General features: G+C 41.1%; 1 protein-coding gene across 15 annotated transcripts in view; it reads right to left on the bottom strand.

Moving 5' to 3' along the window:
• The window catches only part of MCF2L (MCF.2 cell line derived transforming sequence like), a 165421-nt gene that overhangs the window by 96832 nt on the left and 53786 nt on the right, over positions 1 to 14803 (bottom strand). For 2 of the 15 annotated variants that reach the window (XM_075424967.1, XM_075425030.1), the window contains exon 1: positions 5987 to 7113. The exons of 12 other annotated variants lie outside the window; for them this stretch is intronic. In XM_075424967.1, the coding sequence (XP_075281082.1) occupies positions 5987 to 6107 (121 nt within the window). In that variant the 5' untranslated portion in view covers positions 6108 to 7113. Of the gene's footprint in view, positions 1 to 2531; positions 2551 to 5986; positions 7114 to 14803 lie in introns of those variants that run through there. One more of the 15 variants, XM_075425028.1, reaches the window with a different exon arrangement.

The following is a 14803-nucleotide window of genomic DNA, read 5'->3' as shown; positions in this document are numbered from 1 at the left end:
TTTTTCCCCATTTCAAGAGTCGCAGGCACAGTCAGACTTTGTTTTCTGAGGATTCATTTTACATATATTGAAATAACACAACTATTTTTGACATTTTTGCCTCCATTCACATGTGTAACCCTTAACGTCACACAACGACTCCTCTTAGAAAAGGTCTGTTCCTTGTAAGAAGACTCACAGACAGCTTAAATCTGAGCAAAAAGGGACAAAGAGAAACTCATAGACAGAGGCTGGGGAGGTCCAAGGGGTAAGGGAGCAGGCTCAAGATGTTCAGAGCCAGTGGATCTATGGGAACAAGAGCCTAGAGGCAAGGTCTTGTACTGCCCTTAATTCTGTGTGCGTGTGTGTGTGTGTGTCTCTCTCTCTAATTCGAAAGATTCTTAAAAGCCCTTGTTTTCTTGGAGGAATCATCATCCAGGGCAATACAAGTGGCGGCCTGTACATCAGTATCCCAGAGCTTACATATTCCTTCATCATTATACACGCAGCTGGCGAAATAACGTTTTGTCCCCAAAACTGAGTAAGACCCCAAAGGTTTTAAAATACTAACTTTTATAACATTGTAATTTGGAATATTATACATTTATGTCATTTAAAAAGGAATTCAAATCACTTTTTAGCACAAAAATTTGGAAATACTAAGCAATTTCAGGGATCTTGAGTAGAACCACTCTCAGAAATCTGCTGCTAACGTCATCCGTTTTAGATATTTCTACTTTCTATTACAGCAAGCATCTTACTGTGGTTGTAAAATACACCCCTCAAATCATGCATTTCCTTCACTTTTACTTTTTAACACAAAGAATAAATATTTTAAAATAATAATTAAAAAAAAATCAGAAAAAAGCAGTTAAAAAAGGAGGCTGGGGTCCCTCAGTTTTATAGGACAAGTCAATACCTAACTGAAAGAAGGAAAGCAACATTTGCCAGCATTGCTGAATTGGTATCTCTGAACAGTAACAACCTCTTTCTCAGAAAATATCTACACAACACACTGTAGCAGCAGAAACTGCCCTATAAAATTGTATGAAACTGATTTCTGAGGGAAGAAGCAGCTCATTCTTGATGGACTTACTGCTTGGGAATTTTTCTGACAGCTGTGACTGGTTTTGCTGATGTGCTTTCTTTTCACTGAGTAACTTGGGCCAATAAATCATTTAGTTTAAGCACATCACATATTAAATGGTAACAAGTTGGGAGTGGGGATGCTATTTGAGAGGAAAGAAAGTTCTGTAAAAACCTTATATGAAAATATAGATCCTCAAGTATCTAATATTTTACTTCCTTTGGAAAAGGGGTTTTAAAATAAAACCTAAACACTACCACCCACCAGTCAGACTCTTCCAACAACATGCATTCTGTGAATGTAGTGTATTTTCAAGAATCAATAAGCTAGTAAAATTTATAGTAGTAGTAGACTCCTGTAACGCATGCTTTTTTGGCACTTATAAAGCAAGGAGTTCAAAATGCTTCCAAGAACACAGTCCCAAGCCACACACCTTACACTCTTCTGACTTCGCACACTGCACAAGTCTGTTTACAAGATCTACGAGTGTACTAAAGTTAAGCCAACTTACCCCGTGCCACAAAATCAAGCCATGAACACCATTCTGAGAAAAAATAATAGCTCTTCATTTCTGCTACAGAAATTCCTCTCTGATTCATCGTCAGAGAAGAAAAATGTGCACTTCTCCCTTCCTTTGCTCAGAATAAACTACCCCGAGAAGGTAAGAGCTTTCATATTATTTGAACTTTGTTCCATAAACGCAACAGGTGGCACAAGATGACTTTACAAATACATTTTCCTCCAGTAATGCCACTGTTCTTGTAATTATCTCTTTAATTACAGTGTTCTCCCCGCATGTCCCCACCCTGAATATTTACAGACTGCCGATATACCCAGTGTCTGATACAGTATTTCTAGGCTACAGGCTGAAGCCCTAAGCATATTTTCACTTATGTTAGCCTTTAACAAGGCAAAGCAAGACTGTTTTTTCACTCAGATATTCACAACACTGTCTGGAACTAGCTGTATTGAATTGCTCACACACAGGTTTAACATTGTGGTGCACTTTATCACTTCTGCTATGGATTCACACCCAATTCTCTTCTCCAATTTTCTGCCGGAAAAAGTGCAAGGGCATTTCCAGCAGAAGTCTCAACCATGGAAACCCCAGTCTCAAATAAATCCCTTTTCAACTCTTCTATCCACCCAGCAAATGAAGGTGTGAATGCAGCAAACTATAAACACAGCCTTGCACGCCTGGACCTATCTAGCATGGGGACTAACAGTAATAAAGTCGTAATGGCAGGCTTTAATACTGACCAGAAATCTCAGTGTTTACACATACTGCAGGCAGGCTTTGGTTATGCTGAAGCCTTCAGGTACTTAAGTATGTCAGCTATAGTCATGTATTCAGTCTGACATACGTTGTCTGACGTTTCCTTCACCCATGCATTTTGCTATTTTACCTGTAAATTAACACCCTCTTCTGACACAGGAATGCCCAACGTCCAACAGAAATACTCACACAACTCCTGGAAAAGATGGACCACATCTCCAACCCCTCGACTGACACAGAAGATGCAGGAGTGCTCTTCCTCTAGACTCCTCTTCGCTACTTGCGGTGGATTACCTAGCCTGTGGATTAACCAAGCTTTGTCTGTTTCACTACAGAAGTCTATTAGTACTATACACCCACATTACAGCACTGCCTCACTGTACTTTGTTGCAGAACTTCTTTGAATTGGATTGGAAGGACCCTGGGACACAGCAACCTCCTCATCCATCCATTCACTACGTGCCTAGAGCGTACACACAAAAGGAAACTGCCTCAGAGCTTCAGTCATTTCATCAGAAAACCAACCTGAATCCAGTGGGAAAAGATGCAGACTACAGGATGCCTCCAAAGATACTCCCCGTCCATACCAAGCGCAGCACAGACTGAAGACGGGTGTCTCTGGAGTCTCCACTTGCTAGACTTGTTTTACAGCTCTCAGTTCAAGCTGACCTACTGTTCCCGTTTGCTTAGAGGGAGCGAGAAGAGGGAGAATCTCAAAGAATGGTCTGTGAGCGCTATGCCAGGAAGCCCATCACAAAGGGCCACAGCAGGTCAGCACCCTGGAAAGTCTCCCCCGCTGATGGGAGACAGGTGGCCCCACAGAAGCCTGCCTGAAGCCACGGCTTTCCAGGGCTGAAATCCTCCACAAACTACAACTGCCATCCCACCTGCCTGCAGCTGGGGATGCAGATGCACACAGAAGATGTATGGTCAGGGGTGGATGCAGAAACCACAATGCTGTCTCACACGAGCCTGGCCATATCAGCCTGGGTCCTCCTGCCCAAGCAGGAGGGGCCACATGGCCCCTGGTCCCAAACCTCTGTGTTCCAAAGATCCAGGGCTCAACCAGGGTGAGGGGATAAAGGCAACACAGCCTGCCCTGGGTAAAAGACACCCACAGAGAGCAGCACAATGAGGATTAGGCCAAGGAGGACAGATCCAACTGTCCACAAGCTGTAAGTAAATACAGTCTGCTTTGTTCAAATGAAAATAAAACAGAGATGGATTTGCTGAAGCATGAAGACTCTGGAAACCAGCCCAGCTTCCCTTATTAAAGTAAGTACGGTAATGGAAAATCAATATATGAACTGGGACATTTATTGTTCATGTAAAGATTTCTGTATTGTATATCAAAGATTTTAACATGCGGGGAAAGCGTGAAGTGACAGTGAGCAAACCTGCTCTCAGCAATTTCCAGAGATGCTAATGAAGAAAGAACAAAGCTCTGTGAGACCTGGGACAACAGGACAGAGTGGCTTAATTTTGTCACAAGGAGAAGAGAGATGCATACGTCATGGGATTCACAGAATCACAAGCACATTTACTTTGGAAATACACCCTTGCCAAAATTGTAATTTTACCCAGCATAGATACAGGTCAGAAATGTTCCAAGGCTGCAGTACCTCTCCCCTTCCACTGCCTAAACCCTTGATCCACCCTCTGTGTAACATCTGGTCTGGAAGTGACACTGAATGCTAATTCAAATCTGCCACCAGGAAGGTGGGAAAACTCTTATCAGTCCAAAAGGCCATAAAACGGCTTTGACCAAACAATGGAATCGTTCTTACTGGATATATAAGGTTAACATTAGAAGCACAGAATTGCTTTCCTACTGTCAACATAAAAGGGGTAACAGGAAGGAAAGGAAATAGAATTTTTGCATACTTGAAGACTTCAAAGAGAAAAGGCTGCAACATAATCAAAAGGAGTTTGGGAATCATAATAAAGATGGGTGGGAGAGAAGACAGACAATTTCCTACAGAAACAATACATTTTCTGACTATACACACACCTATATACAGTGAAAGGAATCTGTAAGTAAGAGATGATTGTACAGCATTACAAGATTTACATTAAGGATCTGAGTCTGAAGGAAATTAGGCTAAAATGAGGAAAACTGTCTATGTTGGAATGTGTTCAATATATTAAATTTGTGGCTTTTTCCTCTGCAGTCAAGGTTTTGCATATACTTCCAATTAGCTCCAATCCATTCATGAATGGCCAGCAGGCACCTGCAACTCAGAGGTACATAAATGTTCTAAAATAATTGGTGCAAGTGGCAACTTTTATGGCTACGCTTTGAACTTGACTTCAGTGTGATTACTACTCCGTGATGGTTGAATCCTAAAGGAAGGTAATACTGAAATTTGAGGAGGCCTTGTTTTGCTTTGCTTTGTAAGAGCGCATCCCATGTGTTAGAAATACAACTAAATTTTTCCTGATTTTACTGTGATTTCCAGCAATTAATATCAAACCTTTTCCTAGTCTGAGCTGAATGGAATTAATTGTTAAACCTTGATAATTTATTAGTTAGCACTCCAAAAGATACCAAACCAGATGTCCAGAATGTCCAGAACCGATAAGTCAGGAAAGGAGGAATCTTTACATTTCGGAAGTTACGATAAAAGGTTCATCAAAAAACCTTACAATTATCATTCCAAGAAAAATAAATGACAAAAGACTGAGTGAGCACAGTAAAAAAGAAGGTGAGAGCAAAAGGAATCACCAGAGAGGCATTTTTCTCTTACCTTATTTTTTCCTAAGAGTGTCAACATTAAAGAAAGGAATATTGTATTGAAAGGCCTTGAAAATTTTATATTTACCTATAAAGGTAGCTTAGTTTATATTGATTTCAATTGCACATGCTCCAAATTAATTTAAAAAGAAATTTTAAAAGTCCTCTTTTAAACCATTTTAGGTCACAGTGCATATGAAACCAAGAATGGATTAATTAATTATTGAAAAATCTGCTTCAGCTTATCTCAGACAGTCAGGGTTAACCTATTTCAGGGAAAAACCCCAACAAAATGTAGCTTTACTAATACAAAGATTATATAATTATCAGTCACAGTAACATCTTATTACACCACATACTATATGAAACAGACTTTGAGATTGGATAAATGGTGGCAAGTCTTAAATTTAGTACATTATACTTAAAGATCAGAGGCTTCCTGATTTTTTTGAGTACAGTTACAAATATCTTTTTTGGTGTAATTACTTGTATTTTTTAAGAGCGGAGCGCTCAGTGAAGTTCTTCTAGAGTATCAAAGTGGGGGCGGTGTAAAGCATTCAAATCTGTGCCTGTTAGATACTATGATACAGCTGGAACTGCAAGCAAAAATAAAATACAATGTTTTTCTCCAGTAAGTACTGGTGACAGAGGGTAATCACTATCCCTGAGTAATATCTAAGATGGATGAAGATATATATTTTTTAACTATAACAGTTGCTGGATCCTTACATGAGTATGCTTTGAGATAAAATACTAGTTCCTGCAAGAATCATCCAAGTTGAGAAAATCAGTAATGCCAATACTAGGCTACTAACTGCTTATATTCACCTCACACACTGCTCCAACTTAAGTGCAAACGTTCTACGTAGATATAAATCACACTATAGGATCACCTATACATTCACCTCACCAGAGCATATTTGGCGTGGGTTGTTCCGTGAGTGCCGTCTGCCATGCAGGATTTGGATGAACCTTGGTAGGGTCCTAAAATGACTTTCATGTCCTTCCCTCAAAAGGCGTCGTCGAGACATGGATGTGTATCCCTGTATCTTCAAGTTATTCACCAATGGAAATAAAAAAATCAGCTCTTCAGAATTACACTCTTCTAATGCAGCGAAAGATGTGCTGATTTTGCTTTTAAATGTCAACAGAACATAAAATTTCTTTGTCAAATTCAAATGCTACCAAAAAAGATAAAAAAAGGACGCAGATTTAAAGACCCAGAAATGGGTGCAGTTTGGTTATTTGTATTATACGTGCTTTTCCTCAGAAACCAATACCTGGTTTTACTGGAAAGAAAAAAGAAAAATCAGTTCTACTTAATGGACTGAAAATACCAAGATAGCTTCTGCACAAAGCTGCGAGACCCTCTCAGTTCCTAGCACGCTTCACCCAGCGGACAGGACATCTTGCCACATTCTGCTTTCAGTGTGACTAGGATGAATAAAGGAGGCACAGCTGGTCACGTCAGGTCAGACTAGCAGATGAAATTTAAAAAAAAAGGCATGAAACTGTCTGTTTTTCAGTGTTTCATCCAAAATAACTGTACCCAAACAGCCCTGTGCTGTTTCTGGTGAAGAAAAGCCCCCGCAAAACATCCAGTTTGTTAGCGAACTCCAGCTGCGCACGGCGATCTAAAGCTGCTGCACATCCCAAGTAGCTTCCGTCTTCACATCCTTCTCCTTAACATGAGGGATGTTCAGTTGTCGCAACGAGCCGTCCAAGGTTTCTCCTGAACAAGGGCAAGCTGAAGGTCTTTCTTACAACTTCACCGTCTTGCTCTTCAGTTCACAGCTCCGCACTCTGAGGGCAGAAATCTCACGCTGACATTTGCTGTATTTCTTACTTCCGTGTCTCAAGCACCCTGTATTCCTCAGGGGCCACCAAATCAAAAGAAAATACTGTTGTCAATACAATGCTGTCAATTACAAACTCCTCTTCAGTTAGTTTCCTTAAGTCAGACCCTCACCATCAATCCATCTCCTCCTCCTCCCCTTGAATTTGCACAGAAGAGACGACCAGGTCCCTCAAAGGCAAAGCCTGCTTCCAGAATATGCAAGCAGAGAGGTCTCACAAGAAAAACCTGAATCTTCCTGGGAGTTAACAAACAACTAATAGGAAGGAAGGGAGGGGAAATGAAACCCAGGCTTTCTTAAAACATATCAGGAAACCCTACGCTGTCTTTTTCCCCTGTCTTTTTCAATGCAGGAGAGAGGAAATTGATAATGCTGCTTTACTTGGCAGTCAACATTTTCCTTTCCATTTTGTTTAACTATGTCCTGTATGGCCACAGATCCACCGCAACCCCAATACATACCATTGTGCACATCAAACTGAAGAAGTAAATGTTTTGAAATATAGTGTACCAACTCTCACTAATCTGAAAGCAAATTAAAACAGGTAACAGTTAGTTAAGTCACGCTGAAGTAAATATAAACTAACTTGTTACAAGTACTAGCTTGAATATACCTTGTCAACAGAGGAGAATCATTACATTTTAAGCTGGAAAATGTTTGACTTTCAACGTGAAATCACAGGCATATGTGACATTCTTGAAATGTGATGATTAAGGTATCAAAATAAATACTAACTGATGCATTTCACGCAAATATCACTTGTTTTCCAAATTCATTATACTAAGCAGATGGACAACTGCACACTGCACCCATGCTATTTATCCTGGATCAAAGGCCTACCAAGCTTCAGGAAGGAAGAAAGGGAACAGCTTAGTGGTGGAAAACCACCATGCTAGACACTGCCACCTTGCTGTATATTCAGGGTTCTAACAAAAGAGGAACTGAAATAAAGCACAGCATCCATATTAGACAAAATTCCACATTTTCTGGTGCTGCTTATCACTGGGGGACACAAACCAGTGGTTCTAGTCAGATATAGTCGAACAGTACTGTCTGCCGGGACAAGACTGCAGCCTGCTCGTTGCTGCCAAGTTTCCCAGTGGAGGCACCGAAGGTGACCAGGAGACACCTGTAGCAGATTGCCAACCATCAGGGCTTTCCTCCTGCCTGGCAGGCTACCAGTTGATCAGGGTTTTTGGAGCACACCAGCCTCGTGACCAAAGGACCTGGTCTGACAACCGAGTGGGACGAGGATGAAACTGTACATCTCCTTCCAGCAGCAAGCCACCAGCTAGAAAAAGGGACTCTCTGTCCCAGCGGTGTTTTGAGTGTGCGGTGACACCAGTGGCATACGGGGGAAACCTCACCCACAATTTGTGCAGAGAACTATTACAATGAAGCAAAAGGACGTTCTCCTTGCTTTCTTTGTGTATCAAATGCAGGCAGAAGATTGATGACTTGAGTTGTAAAGTTGTTAAGTACACACAATCCTACTGAAAGCTAGCCATTAGCTACATCCCTGTCTGCAAAACAAGCTTTTAATCTTCTTTCGAGCACTCAAATTTGTGCCTAGAAGCAAAGAAATTAATCACAACAATGGCTATGGCGGTGCGCAATCAGAAGGAAACAGATGGTGTAATGCCGTATTTTCCAAACAGCAGCAGCCTCTATCTCCAGGAAAATAATCTGAATATTTTCCTTTGGCATTGGCATTACTATAACAAAAGCTCCCATTAGGATTTCTTCTCCGCTCTGTACTGCACCAGCAGACTACATAGCAGTCGAAAGACAGTAACATTCTTTGAGTATTCGTTGGCAAAACCAACTAGGCTGCACCCATCTCTTCTTTCACGTCACATAAACAGTAACATTCAATGGGTAACACCTCCATGATTATTTCTAAATGACTACGAAGAGCCCGATGGAACCAACAAAACTGTGGCAATGAAACAGGGCTTTGTCTTCTCATGCTTCCTTTCCTGGGCTGTTTCTGCCCGCAGGCGTAGTGCTGCGCACTGACAACAGACGCAGCCACGCTGACTCACGTCTGTATACTCTCTTCGGTTCTTCTTTGGAATCTGGGGAATCTCACAATATTTCAGTGCAGTAACTTCAAGTTTTCTTGGGAATTTTAAATATAGCTGCCATCACTTTCATCACTACTGGGTGTTCTCATCGTTCCTTTAATCTTTTTGTTTGTATAGGCGCCTTATCTTTATGGGACATCTCAAATGCCCTACTGTGATTTTTCCTCCAAACCCTAACAATTATTTACAGGCCCCTCCTTACATCCTCACATTCAGTGCAGCGCTGAAATGTTCCCATTATAGGACCATGTACCCCTCTTCACTGTACAGTGCAGGAGGCTCTGACAGCAGAATCAATACTGCTGTAGTTTTTTGTCTGTGTTTCATTCACTCATCAGAACAAGTTAATCTTCATATATGCTGATACGCCACTGCCACTGGTGTTGCCATTTCTCTTTAATTGTGGATCTTATTTTCCAGGCAAAAGAGTGCATCTCATGGAGAAGAAAACATGGCACCTCTCATGCCTGGCACTTCGAGATCCCACCATGCACCCACAGCACAGGGGTCCACATGTGAGATCTGTATCTACTACTTCTCCTGTTTTTGCCCTGCAGTCCCTGCAGGGAGGAGCTTCTGCAGAGAAACTCCAGTGTCAGCAGTGCCATCGTATCCCTGATAAAAACCCAGAGGACTGACTGCAAGAGAGGTCTCGCATGAAGAATACAGATGACTATGAAAATCATACAGGGAATCACACCTAACACACACATACGCAGAGCTCAGAAATGACTGTTTCTTGGAACAGTTTCTAAAAAACAAATATAAGGGTACATACAAGCTAAATCTCATAGTCTTTTCAACAAGGTGCAAGTGCCATGTGTATCTTTCAGCATCAGCACATTCGCAATAACAGTGGAAACGAAATGAGGGGGAAGAAGAGCAAAATGTTGTTTAGATTTTTCTGTTTAAAGCACGCTTCACCCATTACCTCCGCACACATATTTATTTTGCTGAGAACAGTAGTACAAACAGAAAGCTCAATTGGACTCATGCTACATTATTGAACAAAATTATCATTTTGCACACATTAAAAATACAACATACAAGCTACTTCTAATCTGAAATGTAATCTGGTTTCTAGAGCTGAACACCCATACACAGTAACCAGGTAGCACTGATTGTTGTTATGCTTAGTCCTAAACTTTCTTGTAACCATACATAAATGTTGAATTACGTCAAGTATTATGCTTGTGTTCATTTTTAAAATTAAAAATAAGTTAACAAAACTTAATCCATGCCAAAGGCCAGTGACTAGGCTAAACCAGAAGAAAGTCAGCTAGAGGCTGATTTTAAATGAAAAAGAAAGGGTAGCTGAGACGCAAAAGACACAGAACTTGATATTTTTACACCTGCAGATTCCACAGGTCTCTTGTAAAGGGAAAACACTGAGAGAAAACCCCTCTGAAAACCCGAAAAATAGATCATTATTCCACAATGCCAAGTATATTGAAATACAAGAAAATAATTAATCTTACTTTTTCAGTGTGGATGAGATGGACATAAAGTTTAGGTACACCTGTTGCCTATATTATTTTTGTACATGTTAGAATTGGATAGGTGTGCTTATATTTCACTTATAGGCTACTCTGTCAGAAAGTTCCCTCTAACAAGTTTAGAAATGGCTTCCATAGTGTCATCTAGAGAATCTGTGAACTAAAACTACATTTAATAAAATACGATGACACATAAGGAGAAGCTGGAGCAGAAAGAAATCTCAGAAATAGAGATGGAGATACATCCTGGCAAATCTAAAAGACATCTCCCAAAAACATAGACAGGGATAAATTTTCTCAATATTTTGATGCTAATTTAATAAAAGTTAGGAGTTAAAAAAAATTCTTTGGTTTCACGAGAAATCTACACAGAAACCTCTCAAAGAAAATCAAACTCTTACCATATAAAATAAATCCTAAAACACAGAGCATTTCATAATTTATAATAAGAAAAAAAAAACAGTTGCAAGGCATAAAATTACAGTTTCAATATTCTGGAAGTGTTAATATTTAATTGTCAAGATAACAAAAAGCTTTTGTAACCTAACTTCTGTCCCTCTAATTTAAGTAATCTTACACTGCACGTCTGAATTTCTTGGGGGTTAGCAATAAATTTGACCCTTCTCCAAAAGAACAAGTTCCTCCATCATTAGCGACAGAAAATACTTAGAAAATCACAGTGGGTCAGACAAATAACTAGAAGAGAAGAGCTCTTTATTACCAGGGAAGCAAAGTGAGGTTTAACAGCTAACAAGGCAGCACTTCTGTTTTGCCCTTTAATGTAAATCCTTCAACTTTTAAAGGCAACTAGCAATCAGTTCCCAAACTTCAGGCATGCTCTGGGAAGGAGCATGGAAACTGCACTTACATAGAATCATAGAACGTTTTGGGTCGGAAGGGACCTGTAGAGGTCACCTAGCCCAACCGCCCTGCAGTGAGCAGGGACATCTTCACCCAGACCACATTGCTCAGAGCCCCGTCCAGCCTGGCCTTGAATGTTTCCAGGGATGGGGCATTTACCACCTCTCTGGGCAACCTGTGCCAGTGTCTTACCACCCTCATGGTAAAAAATTTTTTCCTTATATCTAGTCTAAATCTAGCCTCCCTTAGTTTAAAGCCATTACCCCTTGTCCTGTCACAACAGGCCCTGCTAAAAAGATTTTCCCCATCTTTCTTATAAGTCCCCTTTAAGTACTGGAAGGCTGAAATAAGGTCTCCCTGGAGCCTTCTCTTCTCCAGGCTGAACAGTCCCAACAACTGGTGAAGACGAGAAGAGCAGAGCATGGGGAAAACCTGATTAGCATCTGGTGCCAATCCAAAGTGGCAGGTAAAGGCTATCATTGATACTGGAGCTAATTAAGCAACTGCCACCACCACCAGCTCACTCATTTACTTAAATTCTGTTAGGTACACTGACCCAGCAAATGGCAATTACAGGCAGGGATTGAGAAGGTTTGTCAGAGGTATGAGGCCCGCCTTTCTGGTCAGAAGTGAAGGCATGTGAAGAACAGCCATCTGCTCAGATTAGGAAGCCCCTGGAATTTGACCCTATGCTTGATACGGGCCCACACTGTCACCCAACCACACCGGCTCAGCCCTGCGTTCAGTACCCAGCTGCTGCTGTGAGCACAGCGCAAGGGAGGGAGATGACCACAGCAGGCGGTGGGCCTGGATAGAGGGGATTTTTGCAGCAAGAAATGGAGAAGGAAAGGGATGGGAGACCTTTGATGTCACTGCACAGCTGTGCCTGCACACCACAGAGTCACGGCAAGGGGAAGCTGCTGACGTAAACCAGATAAAACAATTGGCAGCAAAAAGAAGTGACTTAAAATGCTTTATCAAATATAGCATTATTGACAATGTCCTGTAAAGATACTACAGTTTCAGGCATATTGGCCATTCCCAGCACGTACAGCCTGGGACATAGCAGTTATTCCCATCACGTGCCAGCTACATCTGTATAAATATTAACCAAACTAAGGGGCTGAGGGTAAGTAATTGCCTTTACACATTAAGTTATGCTAATGGAAACTCTGTTCAAAAATCATCTGCATCAAATATGTATGTATATATATGTGTATATATGTATCTATATAAAGACTTATGAATATGTAAAATGGCTAATACATGCAGTCAACATTGACTGACCTTCCAGCAAACAGCTCTGTTCAGAATCACCGGGGGAAGAGAAAGCCAAAATTTGACACTGAAAGAACTTTTGCTGGAATTTAGGAATACTTTAATTATGCTCAAAAAAGAGTTCTAGTTCAAATGCTGCACCTTTTAACAACTGAAGCAGGCACACAGTACTTCCCCATTGGGTTGATTTCCGACAGAAGCAGCCAGAGAGGGCAAAGGGGTTTGTATGCATTTACACTCCGGCCAGACACTGCTGCTCTCCCCAGCTGGGTCTGCCACATCTGAAATTAGTGATCAGCTCACTAACGAAACCTGCTACTGGAGACAGAGCAACCTCTTGCACCACTTAAGAACATGTTCATCATTTGTTCAGAAAGACTTGCCAAGGTTCAGGACACTGCAAAATCTACAATTGGATGGGTGATTTTCAGAAAGTCTTTTGCTGAAGACGATACCGTTGATAACTACAAACTGTGAAATACGGTATAGACCGCTGCTGGATCTACGTATCCAGACAGCTCCCAGCAGAGGTGGGTCCTGGCTATAGCTTATGGTGTTCTCAATAATCTAATGTGTACAGTGAGAAATGACTGCTGTGCACCTACATAAATAGTGGATGTTGTCCTGTCGTGCTGGAGCGGGCCAGAAGCACCCTTTGAGACTTCGGTCTCTGCTACCGTAATTTCCTTCCTCTGAGAAATGTTCTCTGTTGCCATGTGCTTTGGACCCAAGGGACCCTGTGCTCAGCTCTCACCTCTTCCCTGTTAGACTTTCTTTTCCAAATTTCACAATCCTCCCTCTTTAGTCTCTCCATGAATGGGGTATTAGTAAAACGAAATCGTTTTCAGTCGAGTAGTTGCTTTGAAATCCTTCTGCACGCACTGTTACACCGATTACAAATTTATATGGCAGTAATCCACTCAGCACAAAAGAAACTGTGCTATTAATACTTCACAAAGCTGGTATGCAGCTATAAGTAATACCTTTTAGGGACCTTTCAGAAACGCTGTAAAAATCCCTAGGCTGTAAGAACCTAATACAATTTTTCTAGGCTACTGTTAGGATGCAGTACAGTAGGTTTTCTATTGCAACTTTCTCCAATGGCCATAGGGATGCGAGAGTGATAAATCACATAAGTGTCTGGAGAAGGAATGAGATTTTCGTAATATTAATGAACACAAAGTATTAACGAACCGCTGATTTTGATGATCGCTTATGTAGGCCTCCAGCAAAATGGGATTTTCCCCATGTACAGATAAGCACATTTAATTGAACTGGGATGAAGGGAATTACTGGTAGAACATATGCCATCTACTAGACAGTCACAGTTTTAGTGTGTTCAGAGTCAGTTTCCCTCATTCTGCTTATCAGCTAGTCAGTTCTAAGAGACATAGTCTACTTATGTAGTCATAATTAAAAAGACATTCAAGAAAATAGATCGAAACACAAAGTGAGAGAGACCAAGCATCTTTACACCATCTGGAACTGCAAAGGACTAGGGCAAGTTGGCTTTTAAGTTTAAAAATTAAAAGCTCTTTGGCAACTAAGAATCAATGGTTTCTTTCTGAAAACGTAAAACAAACACTGTGTGACATGCAGTTACTGTGGCTGTAATTCTTAGGAAGACCGAGAAACGCATTCCACCTATAGCGCCTTATCAGCAAGCACGAACAGTGAATACAGCCACAGCCGCACAGGCACTCTGTTCGACCTGACTCCCTACCGCTGCCAAAGGGAGGATTCCTGCTCCCAGTAACCTCCTCCTCTTGCTTCCCTGGTGCAGGTATTTGCATTTGTGCAGCCACATGGTGAATTATACACGGATGTGTGCCAGGTAGGGCAAGCAAAACAGCAAGACATGGTGTGGCTAGTTGAAGAAGTCAATAACCCTGGCATGTAACACAACATGTGGAAAGCTGCTGAAATTATAAATGCATACGATTTTCAGGTTGGGCATATTGTTTAATGATTATATCCTAAACTGAGTCGTGCAAGCTGTGCTTGTCTCCTGGATTCTACAGCAGAGATCTTCACAATTTAACAGAACAGTACTACTGATTACTATTTATGGCTGTACACTTAGAGACGCAATAAAGGCACAATGAGCAAATTGGAGTTACAGTCTCCAAATGAATTATTGCATCAAAAC

Source organism: Opisthocomus hoazin, chromosome 1 (assembly GCF_030867145.1).
Source record: "Opisthocomus hoazin isolate bOpiHoa1 chromosome 1, bOpiHoa1.hap1, whole genome shotgun sequence".
NCBI lineage: Eukaryota > Metazoa > Chordata > Aves > Opisthocomiformes > Opisthocomidae > Opisthocomus > Opisthocomus hoazin.
The sequence above is the reverse complement of the archived record's forward strand: the minus strand, read 5'-3'. Positions and strand labels throughout refer to the sequence as shown.